The sequence below is a fragment of the Pan paniscus genome, chromosome 2, assembly GCF_029289425.2.
Source record: "Pan paniscus chromosome 2, NHGRI_mPanPan1-v2.0_pri, whole genome shotgun sequence".
Lineage (NCBI taxonomy): Eukaryota > Metazoa > Chordata > Mammalia > Primates > Hominidae > Pan > Pan paniscus.
Window position 1 is genome coordinate 57,461,564 of NC_085926.1, and position 19,345 is coordinate 57,480,908.

The 19,345-nt window shown below is 37.4% G+C and overlaps 1 protein-coding gene and 1 non-coding gene across 5 annotated transcripts in view; one reads left to right on the plus strand and one right to left on the minus strand.

Annotated features, from left to right (window-relative positions):
* DNAH12 (dynein axonemal heavy chain 12) overlaps positions 1–19,345 on the minus strand; it is a 262,745-nt gene that overhangs the window by 199,944 nt on the left and 43,456 nt on the right. For 2 of the 4 annotated variants that reach the window (XM_055110974.2, XM_055110975.1), the window contains exons 6-12: positions 17,515–17,704; positions 15,869–15,941; positions 15,111–15,269; positions 14,386–14,581; positions 10,754–10,942; positions 9,053–9,209; positions 8,055–8,146 (exon numbers count right to left, since the gene is read on the minus strand). In XM_055110974.2, coding sequence (XP_054966949.1) covers positions 8,055–8,146; positions 9,053–9,209; positions 10,754–10,942; positions 14,386–14,581; positions 15,111–15,269; positions 15,869–15,941; positions 17,515–17,704 — 1,056 coding nt within the window. Of the gene's footprint in view, positions 1–3,300; positions 3,980–4,708; positions 5,247–8,054; positions 8,147–9,052; positions 9,210–10,753; positions 10,943–14,385; positions 14,582–15,110; positions 15,270–15,868; positions 15,942–17,514; positions 17,705–19,345 lie in introns of those variants that run through there. The other 2 variants (XM_055110976.2, XM_063602462.1) reach the window with 2 other exon arrangements.
* On the plus strand, positions 19,175–19,280 carry LOC112439343 (U6 spliceosomal RNA). Its single transcript, XR_003027642.1, has one exon. It is a non-coding gene; the product is annotated as a U6 spliceosomal RNA (small nuclear RNA).

A 19,345-nucleotide genomic window follows, 5' to 3' on the forward strand; every position in this document is an offset into this window, starting at 1 on the left:
ATTCAAATAAAAGACAATACAGTATAACTCTTTATATAGCATTTATATTGCATTAGATATTATAAGTAATCTAGAGATAGTTTAAAGTATACTGGAGGATGTGCATAAATTATATGCAAATACTATACCATTTTATATGAGACTTGAGCATCTGCAGATTTTGATATCTATACAGGGGTCCTAGAACAAATACCTGCAGCTACCAAAAGACAACTATATACCATCTCTGAATTTGTGAAAGTAATAATGCATTTATGCATTCACAAAATAGTTTCATGAACCCATAAAAACCAAATAAGGTAAAAAGTATGCATATTAGAAAAAAACACATAGTCGTCTCAATAGCTGCCAAAAAAGCATTAAACAAACTGGTGTAAAGGTAGTGAGTTATCTCATTTGATTGTTCACAGTCGATCACAGATCAAACTGCTTGTTCTACTCTTTCCCCTTTCTCATTATTGGGTACTTGACCAGTCAAAAAAGAACAAAAAAAAGCATTTAACGAAACCCAACACTCTTTCGTGGTAAAAACACAAACTAGGAATAGAAGATAACATCCTCAACTTTCATAAGGCATGTCTAGGAAAAACCTACAACTAATATTATACTTAATGATGAAAAAATGAACATTTCCCTCTAAGATCAAGAACAAGATAAGGGTGGTTCGTGCTTGTAATGCCAGAGCTTTGGGAGGCTGAGGCAGGAGGATCACTTGCATCCAGGAGTTTGAGACCAGCCTGAGCAATATAGTGAGACCCCATCTCTACAAAAAATACTAAAATTAGCTGGGTGTGATGGCACACGCCTGTTGTTCCAGCTACTTGAGAGGCTGAGGTGGGAAGATTGCTTGAGCCAGGGAGGTCAAGGCAGCAGTGAGCAGGATTCTACCATTGCACTCCAGTCTGGGTAACAGAGTGAGACCCTGTCTTAAAAACAAAACAAAACAAAACAAAAATGTGTACTACATTGGCTGGGCCCAGTGTCTCACGCCTGTAATCCTGGCACTTTAGGAGGCCGAGGTGCATGGATTATTTGAGCCCAGGAGTTTGAGACCAACCTGGGCAACATAGTGAGACCTTGTCTCTACTAAAAATAAAAAAAATAAAAATTTAGCCAGGCATGGTGGCCTGTGCCTGTAGTCCCAGGTAATTGGGAGGCTGAGGTGGGAGGATCACTGGAGTCTGGGAGGTTGAGGCTACAGTGAGCTGAGATCATACCACTGTACTTTAGCCTGGGCAACAGAGTGAGACCCTGTCTAAAACAAAACAAAACAAAACATTGTACTAAAACAAAACAAAACATTGTACTACAGGTACTAGCCAGTGAAATTAGGCAAGAAAAATAAGTAAAACGAACTCAGATTAGAAAGGAAGTAAGACAATCACTATTACACATGACATGATATTGTATACAGAAGATTCAGGGCCAAGTGTGGTAGCTCTCATCTGTAATCTCAGCAGTTTGGGAGGCTGAGGCAGGCGGATCACTTGAGCTCAGGAGTTTGAGATCAGCCTAGGCAACATGGTGAAACCCCTTCTCTACAAAAAATACAAAAGTTATCCCACCATAGTGGCATATGCCTGTATTCCCAGCTAGTCAGGAGGCTGAGGCAGGAGGATCACTTGAGCCTGAGAGGTTAAGGCTGCAGTGAGCTGTGACAGCACCACTACAATCCAGCCTGGGCAACAAAGCAAGACCCTGTCTCAAAAAAAAAAAAATGTTACTAGAGATAAACAGAGATATTTTAAAATAATAAAAGGGTCAATCCATCAGAAAGATATGACATTTACACACATATTTGCACTTAATAACAGAGTACCAAAATATGTGAAACAGTAAATGACAGAAATAAATTATACTTTTTCAGTAGATTGATTGTATAATATGTGAATTACTTCTCAATAAAGTTGTTTTGTAAAATAAAAGCTAGAGTATTAGAATCAGTAAAAACTTCAGAATAAGAAATATAATCAGGGGCCAGGCACGGTGGCTCACGCCTGTAATCCTAGCATTTTGGGAGGCCGAAGTGGGCAGATCACCTGAGGTCACGAGTTCGAGACCAGCATGGCCAACAGGTTGAAACCCCATGGCTATTAAAAATACAAAAACATTAGCTGGGCGTGGTCACGGGCACTTGTAATCCCAGCTACTAGGGAGGCTGAGGCAGGAGAATCACTTGAACTCCAGAGGTGGAGGTTTCAGGGAGCTGAGATAATGCCACATTAGGACACAAAAAGTATTAACCTCACTTTAGCCTGGGCGACAAGAGTGAGACTCCATCTCAAAAAATATACATATATTTATATATTTTGTATATATTATATATATTTTTATGTATTTATATAATATATAAATATATAAATATTTCTTTCAAAGTTGTTATACCATTTACAGTCTCACCAGATTATATCTGCTGGTGAGATTATATATAAATATATGAATATTTTTATATATTTATATATTATATATTTTATATATTATTTTATATATTTTTATATATTTATATATTTTAATCCTTGATTTTATATATATTTATATATTTATATATTTTTAAAATGTATTTATATATTTTATAAATATATATTTTAAAAATATATTTTATATACAAATTTTATAAATATATTTCTATATTTATATATATTTTATACTATTTTATCTATTTATATATTTTAATCCCTGATCTTATATATATTATATATATATAAGATCAGGGACTTAAAAGGTTATTTTATAATAATAAAGAATGTTCATCAAGAAAACATAACAATCCTAAATATCTATGTATCCAAAACCAGAAATTCAATAGCCTGTGGCAAACCGAATCCTGTCAATGACCACTTGAGTGAACTTGGAATCATTCTGCCCCCAGTCAAACCTTCATGAGAACATAGCCCCAACTGACAGCTTGACTGCAACTTTATGAGAGACCTTGAGCCACAGGGACTCAGCTGATCCAAGGCTGGATTCCTGACCCACAGATAGTATGAGATAATAAAGTCTGGTATTTTAAGGCACTAAATTTTGGGGGTAATTCAAGTTTATCCCAGGAAAACAACATTGGGTTAATATTTGAACATCAATAAATATAATTCAAAATATTAACAGAAAAAAAGAGAAAATCCATATGATCAATTAAATATATGCCAAAAAATACTTGACAAAATTCAGCGCCCTCCCATGATAAAAACTCTTGGCAAACTTGGAATAGAAGGGAATTTCATCCACATGATAAAGGGCACCTACCAAAAACCCTACTCTTAATGTATTTAATGACGAAAATCTGAATATATTTCCCATAAGACCATAAACACAGCAAGGATGCCCTATCTCACTGCTGCTATTCAGCACTGTACTGTAAATAAAAATTGCTATTAAAAATACTATTTATGGCCAGGCACAGTGGCTCATGCCTGTAATCCCAGTACTTTGGGAGGCCAAGGTGAGCGGATCACCTGAGGTCAGGAGTTCAAGACCAGCCTGGCCAACACGGCAAAACCCTGTCTCTACTAAAAATACAAAAATTAGTCGGGTGTGGTGGCACACTCCTGTAATCCCAGCTACTCAGGAGGCTGAGACAGGAGAATTGCTTGAACTCAGGAGGCAGATGTTGCGGTGAGCCGAGATCTTGCCATTGCACTACAGCCTGGGCAACAAGAGTGAAACTCTGTCTCAAAAAAAAAAAAAAAAAATGCTATTTATAAGAAAATCAAGTAAACCCGAAACATTTTAAGGGACAGATTTAGGAAAATATTTGCAAGAGCTGTACAATGCAAACTATAACTACATTGCTGAGCGAAATTAAAGAAGGTTCAAATAAATTTAAATACACACCATGGTCATGTATTGAAAGCTTCTATTTCAAGATGGCAGTTCTTTCCAAATTGATTCAGAGATTCAATGGAATCCTAACCAAAATCCTAGCTGGCTTCTTTAGGAATTGATAGGTTGATTTTAAAATGTATATGGAAATGCAAAGCACCTAGAACAGTCAAAATAATTTTGGAAAAAGGACAAAGTGGGAGAACTTGCACTACTTGATTTTACAATTTACCATTGAACTACAGAAATCAAGGCAGCATGGTACTGGCATAAGAACAGATACATAAATCAATGGAAAATAGAGAATCCAGAAATAGACCCACATATATAGGGTCAATTGATTTTCAACAAAGATGGCAAGATAATTCAATGAGTACAAGATAGTATTTTTGATATATGATGCTGGGGCAGCTGGATGTCCACATGAAAAACACCTGAACCGTGACCCATATCCCACACCACATACAAAAGTTAACTTAAAATGGGTCATAGACCTAAATGTGAAAGCTACAACTATAAAACTTCTAGACAATCACATGTGTTGTTTAGGAATTCTAAGAAAAGCTTCCAGAGTAAAATGTAGGAACAAATCTTTATGATCATGCAGTAGGAAAGATTTCTTAGGACACAAAACGTATGAACCTCAGAAGAAAAAAATTGATAGACTAGAATTAATTATAATATAAAATGTCTGCTCTTTGAAAGACATTGTTATAAAAATAAAATGTCAAGGCATAAACTATGAGATAATATTTGCAAAACTATTTCAGATACAGGACTTTTACCCAGAATATATAAAGAATTCTTAAAACTCCATAACATTGATTATAACAATATAGTCCAATAAAATACATCCATTATAGCTCAACAATAAAACATAAAAACCCAATTTAAAATGTACAAACAAAAGACACTTTATTTTTATTAGTAAAAAGATACACAGATGGAACATGACATGTTAAAAGATGCTAAACATCATTAGTCATCAGGGAAATGCAAATTAAAACCACAGTGGGATACCAATATACACATGAAATTAAAAAGACTGATAATCTAGATGTGAAAGTGCAGTGGGAAAAAATAAAACAATAGTAAAAAGTAAAAGACTGATAAGCCCAAAGGTTGAAAAGGATGTGGAAGAACTGGAAATCTCATACACTGCTGGTGAGATTGTAAATGGTATAACAACTTTGAAAGAAATTTAAGTTTCTTCTGTTTTTTGAGACAAAGAGTTTTGCTCTGTCACTCAAGTTGGAGTGCAGTGGCATGATCATAACTCACTGCAGACTCGAACTCCTAGGCTCCAGTAATCCTTTCACCTCAGCCTCCTGAGTAGCTGAGACTACAGGTGCAAGCTACTATGCCTGGCTTAACAGTTTCTTAAAAAGTTAAAAATACACTTCCCATACCACCCAGCAATCCAGCTCCTAGAAAGAGAAATGAAAGCATATGTCCGCACAAAGACTTGTGAACAGAAGACCATAGTAACTTTATTCATAATAGCCAAAAACTGGAAACATCTCAAATATCCATCAAAACGTGAATGAATAAAGAAACAATATACCTATACAGTGAAATACTACTAAGCAATAAAAGGAATAAGTTAGGCTGGGCGCAGTGGCTCACACCTGTAATCCCAGCATTTTGGGAGGCCGAGGCGGGCGGATCATGAGGTCAGGAGGTCGAGACCATCCTGGCTAACATGGTGAAACCCCATCTCTACTAAAAACACAAAAAATTAGCTGGCCATGGTGGGGGGTGCCTGTAATCCCAGCTACTCGGGAAGCTGAAGCAGGAGAATGGCTTGAACCTGGGAGGCGGAGGTTGCAGTGAGCCGAGGTTGCACCACTGCACTCCAGCCTGGGCAACAGAGCAAGACTCCGTCTCAAAAACAAAAACAAAAACAAAAACAAAAACACACACACACAAAAACAAAAACAAAAGAGGAATAAACTACTGACACAAAACAAATAAATCTCAAAAACTTTATGCTAATAAAAGAAATCAGATGCAAAAGAGTATGTATATATGATTCTATTTATCTGAAACTTTAGAAAACAAAAACCTAATCTATAGTAACAGAAAGCATGTCAGCAGTTTCCTGAGGTCAGAGTTGGGGAGAATTGACCAGGATGGGGTATAAGGAAAGTTTCTGAGGTAGGAGAAATGTTCTACATCTTAATTCTGGTGATGGTTACATAAGTGTACACATTTGTCAAAACTCATATAACTGTACAATTAAAATGGGTACATTTTATTGTACGTAAACTAAATGTCAAGTTGATTTTTTAAAGTTAATTTCTCTTGAAATTAATAAAGAATTTTTAAAAGGGATGGAATGACAAATAAATATAGCAAAATCCTAGAATGTAGGTGGTATGCTTTGTAAAATTCCTTCAATTTCTCTGTACAGGCTGGGTGTGGTGGCTCATGCCTACAATCTCAACACTTTGAGAGGCCAAGGTGGGAGGACTGCTTGAGCTTAGAAGTTCAAAACCACCTGGGGAAACATGAGGAGACACCATCTCTACAAAAAAAAAAAAAAAAAATATATATATATATATATATATATATATATATATATATATATATACTTCTTAAAAAAATTAGCCAGGCATGGAGGTGTACGCTTCCAGTCTCAGCTACTCGGGAGGCTGAAGTGGAGGACTGCTTGAACCCGGGAGGTTAAGGCTGTAGTGAGCCATGAACATGCCACTGCACTCCAGCCTGGGCAATAGAGTGAGACCCTGTCTCAAAAAACAAAACAAAACTCTATATGTTTAAAATTTAAGATGTTAGAAAAATTAAAATGTATAAAGTATACATTAAAAAATCTAAACAGTCAATAGAAAGGGGGAAAATGAAGAAATATGCCAGTTTTAACCAATAGAACAAGGTCCCTTGAGGAGGTAGGAATCTTTTTTCTTTCAATTGCCTTTTCCCCACTACTATCAGAATTACCTTTTTTTTTTTTGAGATGGAGCCTTACTCTGTTGCCCAGGCTGGAGTGCAGTGGCATGATCTCCGCTCACTGCAACCTTCGCCTCCCAGGTTCAAGCGATCCTACTCCTCAGCCCCCCTAGTAGCTGGGATTACAGGCATGGACCACCATGCTTGGCTAATTCTTGTATTTTTAGTAGAGATGGGGTTTTGCCATGTTGGCCAGGCTGGTCTCGAACTCCTGACCTCAGGTGATCCACCCGCCTTGGCCTCCTAAAGTGCTGAGATTACAGGTGTGAGCCACTGCACCCAGCCCAGAATTATCTTTCTAAAACTCAGATCCGAATAGATTACTTCCATAGCGAAAAACCTTCAGAACAAAGTACAAACTCTTGAGCAAAGATACTCCAGGATTTTCCCATGTGGCTCCAACTTACATTTCGAACTTCATCATATTCTAAATCTTCCATGTACTGTGTCCCTGTTCCCTATTCTTTAACTATTTTCATTCATTTATATTCTCTGAACACCCTGGTTCATGCTACATCCCCTCCCTTCTCCACCTATAAAATCTATTTCAAAGCCCAACTCACATTTCACTTCTTGCATAATCTCTTCACCAATTTCCCAAAGCAAACAACACTTTGTCCATATCTCTATTCTAGTACTTATCTCTAGAGTTGTTATTTCCGTGTCAGGCTTCCAGGCCAAATATAAGCTCCTGAAGACAGTGCTTATGCATTTTTTTTAAGACAGTGTCTCGCCCTGTTGCCCAGCTGGAGTACAGTGGTGCAATCAGAGCTCACTGCAGCCTCAACCTCCTGGGCTCAAGTGATCCTCTTGCCTCAGCCTCCTGAGTAAGAAGGACTACAGGCATGCACCACCATACCTGGCTAATTTAAAAACAAAAACAAAAACAAAAACAAAAAAACTTTCGTAGAGACACGGTCTCACTATGTTGCCCAGGCTGGTCTCAAATTCCTGGGCTCAAGCAATCCTCTTGCCTTGGCGTCTCAAAGTGCTGGGATTACAGGCATGAGCCACCATTCCCACCCTTTCATTTATTTTTGCATCACCAAATCTTGTTAGGTGTCTGAATGTGATAAGGAAATTTTTATTGAATTAATAAATGACTAAATGAATGACTAAAGAAATTGTAAGGTAAGACAATGAGTTTTACTGAAATGATATTTTAAATAAGAAATTCTATTTAAGCATTTACTTTTTAGAATGGAAAGATCCTAATGTTACAAAAAAATTCAAAACGCATTAATAAAAACAGAATTACCACTTACCTCTGTATATTCATCAAAAGTATGATCTTCTGTCTGAAAAGTCTCTATATTCTCAACTGCAGTCCCATCAAGGAGCCAATTATATTTTTCAACTGAAAATTAATAATCTAATTAAAATCTCAATAATACCCTTTTTAGAAGATAAAACACTTTTTTTATATGATCATGGAATGGGGACCTACTCAATTAAATATTATTATTAATAGAGTATTAACATACATGATTTACTATATTTTAAGAAAATGGGTAGAATAAAAGCAAACCAAGTTAAACAGACATTTTAAAACAAAGGTATTAGAGTATTTGAGGCTTTTAAGAATAACTTAGGGGTACATATACACCAATTAATAGAAGATGTTGGTTAATAGAATGTCAAAGAATAACCATACATCCTGACCTCACACACACTTGAGAAGAATACAGACCAATAAAATTGAGCTACAGGCTCTTTGAAACTATTCTCAGAAACTACCTTGCTTTTACCCTTGAATTATTCCCAACATTTCTTCTCTCTGCCTTTGACTTTATCACCCTGCTCCAGTTCATATGCACCCTTTGGACTGGACAACAAAATGTATTGGGTTTGATTCTTTTTTTTTTTTTTTGAGACGGAGTCTCGCTCTGTCGCCCAGGCTGGAGAGCAGTGGCGCGATCTTGGCTCACTGCAAGCTCCGCCTCCTGGGTTCACGCCATTCTCCTGCATCAGCCTCCCGAATAGCTGGGACTACAGGCGCCCGCCACGACGCCCGGCTAATTTTTTGTATTTTTTAGTAGAGACGGGGTTTCACCGTGTTAGCCAGGATGGTCTCGATCTCCTGACCTTGTGATCCGCCCGCCTCGGCCTCCCTGGGTTGGATTCTTGACTCTGCCAAAGGTACGCCTATGCTCACTTCTGGCTCTCCCTGTTCTTTCATGGCAGCCCCAGACAAACACCTGACCAAATTCTAGCACAAATAAAGTGATGACAAATGGTATAATATTATGTATGTCATACACACCATATGTCTCATAATGCTTTCTTGCACCTTCTAAGTTCCGATGTACTGCTGCCTTCAGTGTATCAACAGCCCAGTGTAACACGTGTTCAGGAAGTTCTGTGTCAAGATTTACTGGTGTTGAAGTTCCTGATAGCCAAGAGGGGATTGTTTGGACATTCTAACACAAATAAAAATAATAACAATGTATACAATAAATATCTAACTGTATAATTAATCTATATGTAGATCTTTTTTTTTTTTCCTTTGGAGACGGAGTCTTGCTCTATCACCCAGGTTGGAGCGCATTGGTGCGATCTCGGCTCACTGCAACCTCCGCCTCCCAGGTTCAAGCGATTCTCCTGCCTCAGCCTCCTGAGTAGCTAGGATTACAGGCACACGCCACCACGCCCAGCTAATTTTTGTATTTTTAGAGACGGGGTTTCACCATGTTGGTCAGGCTGGTCTCGAACTCCTGACCTCGTGATCCGCCCACCTCAGCCTCCCAAAGTGCTGGGATTACAGGCGTGAGCCATCATGCCTGGCCTATTTTTTGTATTTTAGTAGAGATGGGGTTTCACCGTGTTGGTAAGGCTGGTCTCGAACTCCTGAGCTCAGGCAATCCGCCCGCCTCGTCCTCCCAAAGTGTTAGGATTACAGGTGTGAGCCATTGCGCCCGGCCTATATGTAGATCTTATACTATATTTTAAAACATTCTTTTCAGATTTCAATGGCCCAAGAAAAAATAACTTGACATAGAATAATAATTTAAAATTGTATAGTTTGTAGTCTAACATAAAACAAGTTGGGCCAGGTGCAGCAGCACATGCCTATTGTCCCAGCTACTTGGGAAGCTGAGGCAAGAAGATCACTTGAGCCCAGGAGTTCGAGGCAGCAGTGTGCTATGATCATGTCTGTGAATAGCCACTGCACTTCAGCTTAGGTAACACAGTGAGACCCTGTCTCAAACAAAACAAAACAAAACAAAACAAAGAAAACCTTAAGTTGGGTTAGTTTTCTATCATTCAACAAATATTTATTGACTAATTATTTACTGACAAATAAATATTTGTCAAATATTTATTTATTTATTTATTATTGGTTTTTTTTTTTTTTTGAGACGGAGTCTCACTGTGTCACCAGGCTGGAGTGCCGTGGGGTGATCTTGGCTCACTGCAACCTCCGACTCCCTGGTTCAAGGGGTTTTCCTGCCTCAACCTCCTGAGTAGCTGGGATTACAGGCACGCGCCACCATGTCCAGCTAATTTTTGTATTTTTAGCAGAGATGAGGTTTCACCATATTGGCCAGGATGGTCTTGATCTCCTGACCTCGTGTTCCGCCTGCCTCGGCCTCCTAAAGTGCTGGGATTACAGGCGTGAGGCACTGCGCCCGGCTGACAAATATTTATTGACAAAGTAATTATGCCAGAAAGCTCTAGAAAGAACAAATATCAATTAGATCTTGTTCTTAAGAAGCTCACAACTCAGAGGAGATGAGACATGCAAATAAAAAAATCAATTCATAGCTACAAGAAAAGTTCTAAGAAGGAAAATGTCATCTCCAGCCTTCAAGAGACTTTTTCAAAGAGAAAGCAATTTCTAATTTGAAATAATTGGGGGAGGAAAATAACAGAAAGAGTCATAACATTGTATGTACACATACACTGCATAGAGATTCGATTCAAATAATTTAAAATTCTTTCCCGATGGGTAAAGATGTAATACCTGCAGAGCTTCGGCTATTTGTTCTACCAAACTCAAGACATTATCTTCCAAATCTTGAAAGGTAGGATAAAATTCCATTTTGTCGTCATCAAATGTCAATTCTATCTTAAATATTGGCAGCCTTTGTTGATCTTTTGGGTCAAAGAGTTTTACAAATCCTTCTACAGTTCTCCTTAATAGATCCTTTAGCTGCGTGATATAAATCACTGTTACTTTAGAGAGTACAAATTCAACCTTTAACTAAAATCAGTAAACTGATTATAATTGTCTATATCTGATTATAATTGTCTATAATTAAAACATCCTATCAATCCATTTAATTGAAAATTATCTTCATTCAGCATACTATATATATGTGTGTATACATACACACACACACACACACACACACACACATATATATATACATATTTTTTTTTAAGACAGTGTCTCACTCTGTTGCCCAGACTGCAGTGCAGTGGTGCCATCATAGCTCACTGTAACCTTGAACTCCTGGGCTCAGGCAATACTCCTGTTTCAGCCTCCTGAGTAGCTGGGACTACGGCGCGTGCCACCACACCCAGCTAATCAGCATGATATGTTCTTATTAATTTTTAATATTTGTGGGTACATAATAGGTGTATATAAGGGTTACATGAGATATTCTGATACAGGAATGTAATGTGTAATAGTCACATCAGGGTAAATGGGATTTCCATCACTTCAAGTATTTATCCTTTGTGTTACAAACAATCTAATTATACTCTTTTAGTTATTTTTAAAGGGATGATTAAATTATGTTTTGCTGTAGTTACCCAGTTGTGCTAGCAAATACTAGGTCTTATTCATTCATTCTTTTTTCTTTTCTTTTTTTCTCTCTTTTTTTTTCTTTTTTCTTTTTGTTTGTTTTGTTTGCTTTTTGTTTTTGAGACAGCATTGCCCAGGTTGGAGTGCAGTGGCAAGACCTCGATTCACTGCAACCTCTGCCTGCTGGGCTCAGGCCATCCTCCCACCTCAGCCTCCTGAGTAGCTGGAACTACATTCACAAGCTACCACGCCTGGCTAATTTTTGTATTTTTTGTAGAGACAGGGTTTTGTCACGTTGCTCATGGCTGGTCTCAAACTCCTGAGCTCAAGTGACTCGCCTGCTTTGGCCTCTCACAGTGCTGGGATTACAGGCGTGAGCCACCACACTCAGCTTATCCATTCTTTCCAACTTTTTTGTACCCATTAAACATCTCCACTTACCACACCCCCCACCCCCCGCCCACTTCTCCCACTACCTTTCCCAGCCTCTGGTAACCATCCTTCTACTCTTTATCTCCATTAGTTCAACTGTTTTAATTTTTAACTCCCACAAATAAGTGAGAACACACATTAACAAAGGTAACCTAAAACAACAAATAGAACATTATATGCAAACCCTAATTTTGTTTTTGGTTTTGGTTTTTTGGTTTTTGTTTTTGTTTTGAGACAGAGTCTCACTCTGTCGGTCAGGCTGGAGTGCAATGGCACGATCTTGGCTCACTGCAACCTCTGTCTCCCGGGTTCAAGCAATTCTCCTGCCTCAGCCCCCTGAGTAGCTGGGATTACAGGTGCCTGCCACCACGCCTGCCTAATTTTTGTAGTTTTAGTAGAGACAGGGTTTCACCATGTTGGCCAGGCTGGTCTCGAACTCCTGACCTCAGGTAATCCACCCACCTTGGCCTCCCAAAGTGCTGGGATTACAGATGTGAGCCACTGCGCCGAGCCTGTTTTTGTTTTTTAAGACTGGGTCTTGCTCTGTTGCCCAGGCTGGAGTGCAGTGGCACAATCATAGTTCACAGCAGGCTTGAGCTCCTGGGATCCTGGGCTCAAGCAATCCTCCCACCTCAGCCTCCTGAGTAGCTGGGACAATAGGCATGAGCCACCATTCCTGGCTAATTTTTAATTTTTTTCTAGAGACAGTGTCTCACTTTGTTTCCCAAGCTGGTCTTGAACTCCTGGGCTCAAGTGATCCTCCCACCTCAGCCACCCAAAGTGCTGAGATTACAGGCGTGAGCCACCACACCCAGCCAAACCTTAATTTTTTAATAGAATATCAACAATGTTAAAATGGTGACTCAGAACTTTTCACATTCTTTAGTAATTCTGTCCCTGGTACAGAAAATGTTCCAGAAGATCAAACAACATGGTAAAGACTGAAGGGAGGGGAGGTCTGACAGCCAGAGGTAAGTGTGTAATGGGGGGACATGCACATGGAGTGAGGTACAGTGAAATGCTAGAACTAGCTCCTGTTCTCTCAAGAGCCAATTGTTAAATACTCAAGAATTTTGTGAGCCAGTTGCTAAACTCTTAGAAGCTCGAAATTTACCACTGTGGGAATATTTACACCACAGAAGTCGACAAACACTACAAATCAGGGTAATTATCTTTTTCTTTTATTTGTTTGCTTATTTATTTATTTATTTACTTATTTATTTATTGTCTTGAGACAGAGTCTCACTCTGTTGCCCAGGCTGGAATGCAGTGGCACAATCTGGGCTCACCACAACCTCCGCCTCTCGGTCTCAAACTATTCTCGTGCCTCAGCCTCCTGAGTGGCTGAGATTACAAGCATATGCCACCACACCTGGCTAATTTTTGTATTTTTAGTAGAGAGGAGGTTTTGCCATGTTGGCCAGGCTGGTCTTGAACTCCTGAGCTCAAGTGATCCACCTGCCTGGGCCTCCCAAAGTGCTGGTATTAGAGGTGTGAGACACCGTGCCCAGCCTCAGGGTGATTTTCTTTCCTGGAGAGCCATATTTCTAGCACACTACTGGGTGAAGGTAAAGCCACTGGAACTTAGAAACATGCACAAGGAGCTTCTAAAGTACGAATAATGGTTTCTTATAGAGAACCAACTGTTGGGAATTTAGCCCAGCAAACAAACATGGTTCTAAATGATCTTCAAGACATTCCTCATCTCTTTACTTTTATTAAATAATCACAGTCCTCTTAAGAGGGTAAAGGTAGAAAGGAAACCATGTGTAATAGTTACAGCATTACATACTAGATATTAAATATGTATATTATCCTTTTAAATATGCCAGACAAAATTCATGGAATTGTTGGAGGTCTTTACCAAAAGGGAAAGTTTTTCTTCAAAACTATTTTTCTAGAATTGTATATCTTCAACAGTAAAAATTTGAGGAGGCCATAAATATAATTTCATAAAATTAAAAATTCCCTATTTGTCATTTAAAGATGATCAATAACTTTAAAAATTTTTTCCACCAGATACCTCTTATACAATGATCAATAACATTTTAAACCAAGATTTTACTGAGAACAAAATGAGAATCAATCAACTTGGAATCTAATAAATTCAAAAATATGTTACTAGAATAGTTCTTTTGTTAACATACTCCAAATAAAGCTATAATTAACTTATATATCCTTTAGGCATGAGCCAAGTAATTACTCATAATACTAATATATACTTCTAGATTTCCTTTCATTTTAGATAGTTTCAGAAATGCAGTATTTTTCTGCTAAAATTATTTAAATAAAATTACAGTAGAAATATTTTATTTCAAAATAATTACTTAGCACTATGTTTACGTAGAATTCTATTTAAAATATTGAACTAATTTTAATAACATTATCATTTAATATATATAAAGTGTATGTACCTGATTTGACATAAGTGTGGAAACACAGCTATAAAATGCATCCAATTTTTCAGGTTTAACACCTTCTAGTGCCTCCTTCTTGGTAAAGAGATTTATAACCTTTGGATACCATGTATTCATTATCTTCTCTTCTGCGTTTCTAGTTTGTATTGATAGATCAGTTTTCAGTGATTCACAGTCAATTGGACCTTTAGCTCTATTTATGAGAAAAAGAAATGTGATTTGAAGCAAATGATACATATTGGTCTTAAAACACAATTGTTGGGCCGGGCTCGGTGGTTCACACCTGTAATCTCAGCACTTTGGGAGGCTGAGGCAGGCAGATCACGAGGTCAGGAGTTCAAGACCAACCTGGCCAACATGGTAAAACCCCATCTCTACTAAAAATACAAAAATTAGCTGGGTGTGGTGGTGTATGCCTGTAATCCCAGCTACTCGGAAGGCTGAGGCAGGAGAATTGCTTGAACCAGGGAGACAAAGCTTGCAGTGAGCCGAGATCGCACCATTGCACTCCAGCCTGGATGACAGAGCAAGACTCCATCACGGGAAAAAAAAAAAACAAAAAACCCCCACACAATTGTTGAAACAAACAAGATACATTTTTTTAAACTCTAAAATCTAGAGAAAAGTGTTGAAGATTTAGGATTCCATTTTAAAAATTATACAGTCAAAAATATAGACTCAAGCAAAGAGACATTCAAATTTTAAATTTAACAGGATTTTACCTAATTCCTGTGAAGTCCAACAAAACTGTATCAGCAAACGTTGTATAACCAAGGTCCAGTAACATTTTCATAGTTGGATGAATAATGTGCAAATTAGAGAATATTTGATTTCTTGCCTGCACATAGCTAGAATGCCAAGGATTAGAATAATCTAGGCCTCTGGAAAAGCAAAACACCATATCAAACATAATTAAAATAATACACCCTAAACTTTAGGAAATAATGCTTACAACATGAAATTAGTATTGAAGTGAGAAAACTGGGGCTTGAGAAGAGGGAACTGTGGTCAGCAATGGGAACCTTAAGATATATGCATTTAATAAAAACACATCAAGAACTCAAAACTGCATTATCTTCAGAGAGAACAGAAATAATTTGTGAGTAAGGCAGAGTGATGGGCCAGATCTGAGAGCTCTGCTAACTTCCACTGTGCTTTGGCTCAGTTATCCCGGTAAAAGTGAAAGAACACAGTCTTTAGGACTAAAGAAAAGCGCTGGAGAAATCTGTCTGGCATACCCCAAAGCTTCCTCAAGGCTAAGTTAAGCTATGCATTTATAAAGATCTCCCCAGTTATGTATGCAGAACTAAATGAGCATAGTAGAGAGAATACCTCTGAGGTAAAAACAAGAGTACTTTTTTTTTAGATGTGTTCAAAATACCTTTGAGCATCACAATTGTACACTTGAAGGTAAGATCAGTTTATTTTTTATCTATATCAAAAATTGGATGAAGTACTGTTTTTAAAATAATTTACTCACACAGGAGATTCAGGTAAAGGACCTCCTTCATCTTCAAGCGATTTAACTGGTGGTTTCACAAGAACGCTCTGCACTAAAATACATGGATATATTAATGCTTCTTGAAAATCTCTGCACAATCTATTAATATCAAAGTTTCTAACTTTTGATTTTGGATGGTATAGTTTACTGTGCATTAAAAGGAATGTAAGAAAAAACTCCTTTATTTGAAACAAAATCAAGTTCTTGGTACTATTTTGGCCTTACTTGAGAGTTCAGATAACGAAAAGCTTTAATAAGATCTCGGTTTTTCACATTCCATCTACTCAAAAGTCACTAGCATGGCCACTTAAAAAAATGCATTTCATGGTGGCTACCAGGGGCTGGGAGGATGTTGGTCACAGGCTACAAAATTTCAGTTAGATAGGAGGGAACAAGTTCAAGAGATTATACGACATGGAGGCCAAGCGTGGTGGCTCATGCCTGTAATTCCAGCACTTTGAGAGGCCAAGGAGGGCAGATCACCTGAGGTCAGGAGTTTGAGACCAGGCTAGCCAACATGGTGAAACCCCATCTCTACTAAAAATACAAAAATTAGCTGGGCATGGTGGCAGGCGCCTGTAGTCCCAGCTACTTGGGAGGCTGAGGCAAGAGAATCGCTTGAACCTGGGAGGTGGAGGTTGCAGTGAGCTGAGATTGCACCACTGCACTCTATTCTGGGTGACAGAGTGAGACTCCATCATAAAAAAAAAAAAAAAAAAAAAAAAAGAAAGCAATTATACAACATAGTGACTAGTTAGTAACAATTTATTGTACCCTTGAAAATTGTCAAGAGTAGATTTTATGTTCCCATCACACACAAAAAATGATAAATATGTGAAAAAAATGCATCAGTTAATTAGCTCAATTTAGCTATTCCACACATATTTCAAAACGTATTGTACATGATAATTATATACAATTTTTATTTGTCAATTTTTAAAAAGGAAAAAAGTTTATTCTAAAAAATAGCAAAGATTATACCCCTAATAAATCTCCCAAAACATATTAGTATTTTCTAGCAAACCTATAAATAGTATAGCTAAAATCATAAAGACAAAGTAAAAAATCAAAGAGATGTTAGCTAATAAAAAAAATACAAAAAGTACCCTTAAATTGTAAGGATTTTGACTTAAGTATAGACTCAAAATAAAAACTTTAAATAAAAATCGTATCTAAGAAATACATATAGTTTAGGCCGGGCTGAGTGGCTCAGCGTGTAATCCCAGCACTTTGGGAGGCTGAGGTGGGTGGATGGCTTGAGCCCAGGAGTTTTAGACCAGCTTGGTCAACATGGTGAAACTACATCTCTACCAAAAAATAAAAAAACTAGCTGGGCATAGTGGTGTGTGCCTGAAGTTCCAGGTACTCGGGAGGCTGAGGTAGGGGAATCGCTTCAACTCAGCAGGCGGAGGCTGCAGTGAGCCGAAATAGCACCACTGCACTCCAGCCTGGGCGACAGAGATCATGTCTCGAAGAAAAAAAATAAAAAGAAAAGAAGAAAAAAAACAGATATAGTTTAAATACATAGTGTTCATTACTCATTTTGCTTATTTCTATTTTTGATTCAGTGGGGACGGGGGGAGGCCAAGGTGAAAGAAGCCTGGTGTGTGTTAGATGCTACTTACCCAAATATCTCTTCATGCTGTTTTCAAAGTCACTTGACACCTCATTTATGAGACTTTCAAGAAGTTCTTCTCTTTCTTTCCCTTCCTTTAAAGACTCAGGTATCAGCCTTAACATGTGATCCAGCCATTCCTGCTGAATAGGTACTAAAGGACTACTTTCTACACATTGCTTCATATAAATATAGTTGAACTGAGAACATAAGAAAAAATTAAATGTTCTGCATGGTTGTATCATTTCAGTGTAACTCCTGAACTCTCTCTTCCTAAGACAACATTTTTTCAGATTAAAAATATTCTGAAAAATAAAATTTTCAGAATAAAAACCATTTAATCCAAAAGTACATCCCACAAAGAAACCATTTTATCTTTTTCTTTATTGATGATGAATTCTTGCCAAATTAATATTCTTAGTATGGTTTTCATTTTCTCAAGGCAAAACAAAGATTCTTTACCTAACTTATTATTCCTTATTATCTAACTTATTATTATAATATATCCACCGATTCAACAAATATTCAGACATTGTTCTAAATGCTGGGTATATAGTAGCTGAACAAAACAGACAAAGCCCATGCTCTCTTGAGATTATATTCCAGTACAATAGTAGTATAATATAATTTCATAAATTCTCCCATAAGAATGAATAGTCTCACTAAAAATAGACACGAATGAATGAAAAGACACTTGATCTTAGTAAAGACATTTTAACGTCATGAAAATTTCACTTTTCCCAAAATTGATTTAACACAATACCAATAAAAATATCTAAATACATTTTTATGGAATTAGATAAGTTGATCCTAAAGTTCATGTGGAAAAATAAACATGCAAGAATAGCCAAGAAAACCCTGAGAAAGAAAATCTGCAATGGAGGGCTAGCCCTAGGAGACATTAGAACATACCAGAAATCCTGGTGTAGCACAGGTGTATGGATAGACAGACCAGTAGAAAACAACAGAAAGTCCAAAAATACACCAGTATATCAGAAAATTTAGCATATGATAAACGTGGCATCTCAAATCACTGGGAAAAATATGAAGGTTTTAATAACTATTTCTGGAACAACTGGTTAGCCATTTGGAAAAAGATAAAATAATTCATACCTTCCACCATACATAAGAACAAACTCCAGGATTTAACTTAAACAATGAAATTATACAAGGATCAGGAAGAAAAACATAGATGAAGTCTTTTATAACTTGAGTATAGGAAAAACCTTCCTAGCTATGATTCAAATACTAGACACAAAAAAGGAAACAAGTAATAGATTAATTTTTACTACATAAAAACATAAATGTTTGCATAACAAAAACAATTTAAAATGTCAAAAGACAATTGACAATCTGGCAGAAAATATTTGCAACATACATCTCAGACAAAGTGTAAAGAATGCTTTAAAATTTAGGGGATGGGTGAACCTTAAGGACATTATGCTAAGTGAAATAAGCCAATCACAAGAAAACAAGTATTGCATTATTCCACTTATATAAAGTAAATAGAGCAGTTAAATTTATAGAAACAGAAAACAAAATAGTAGTTGCCAGGGGCTACAGGGAAGAGGAAATGAGGAGTTGTTATTTAATAAGTATAGAGTTTCAGTTTTGAAGATGAAAATGTTCTGGAGATTCGCTGCACGAGAATGTGAAAATACTACTAAACGGTGCTTGCTTTGGCAGCACATATACTAAAATTGGAATGATACAGAGAAGATCAGCATGGCCCCTGTGCAAGGATGGACACAAATTCGTGAAGCATTCCATATTTTTGAAACAGTAGATGCTGGCGAGGCTGTGGAGAAATAGGAACGCTTTTACGCTGTTGGTGGGAATGT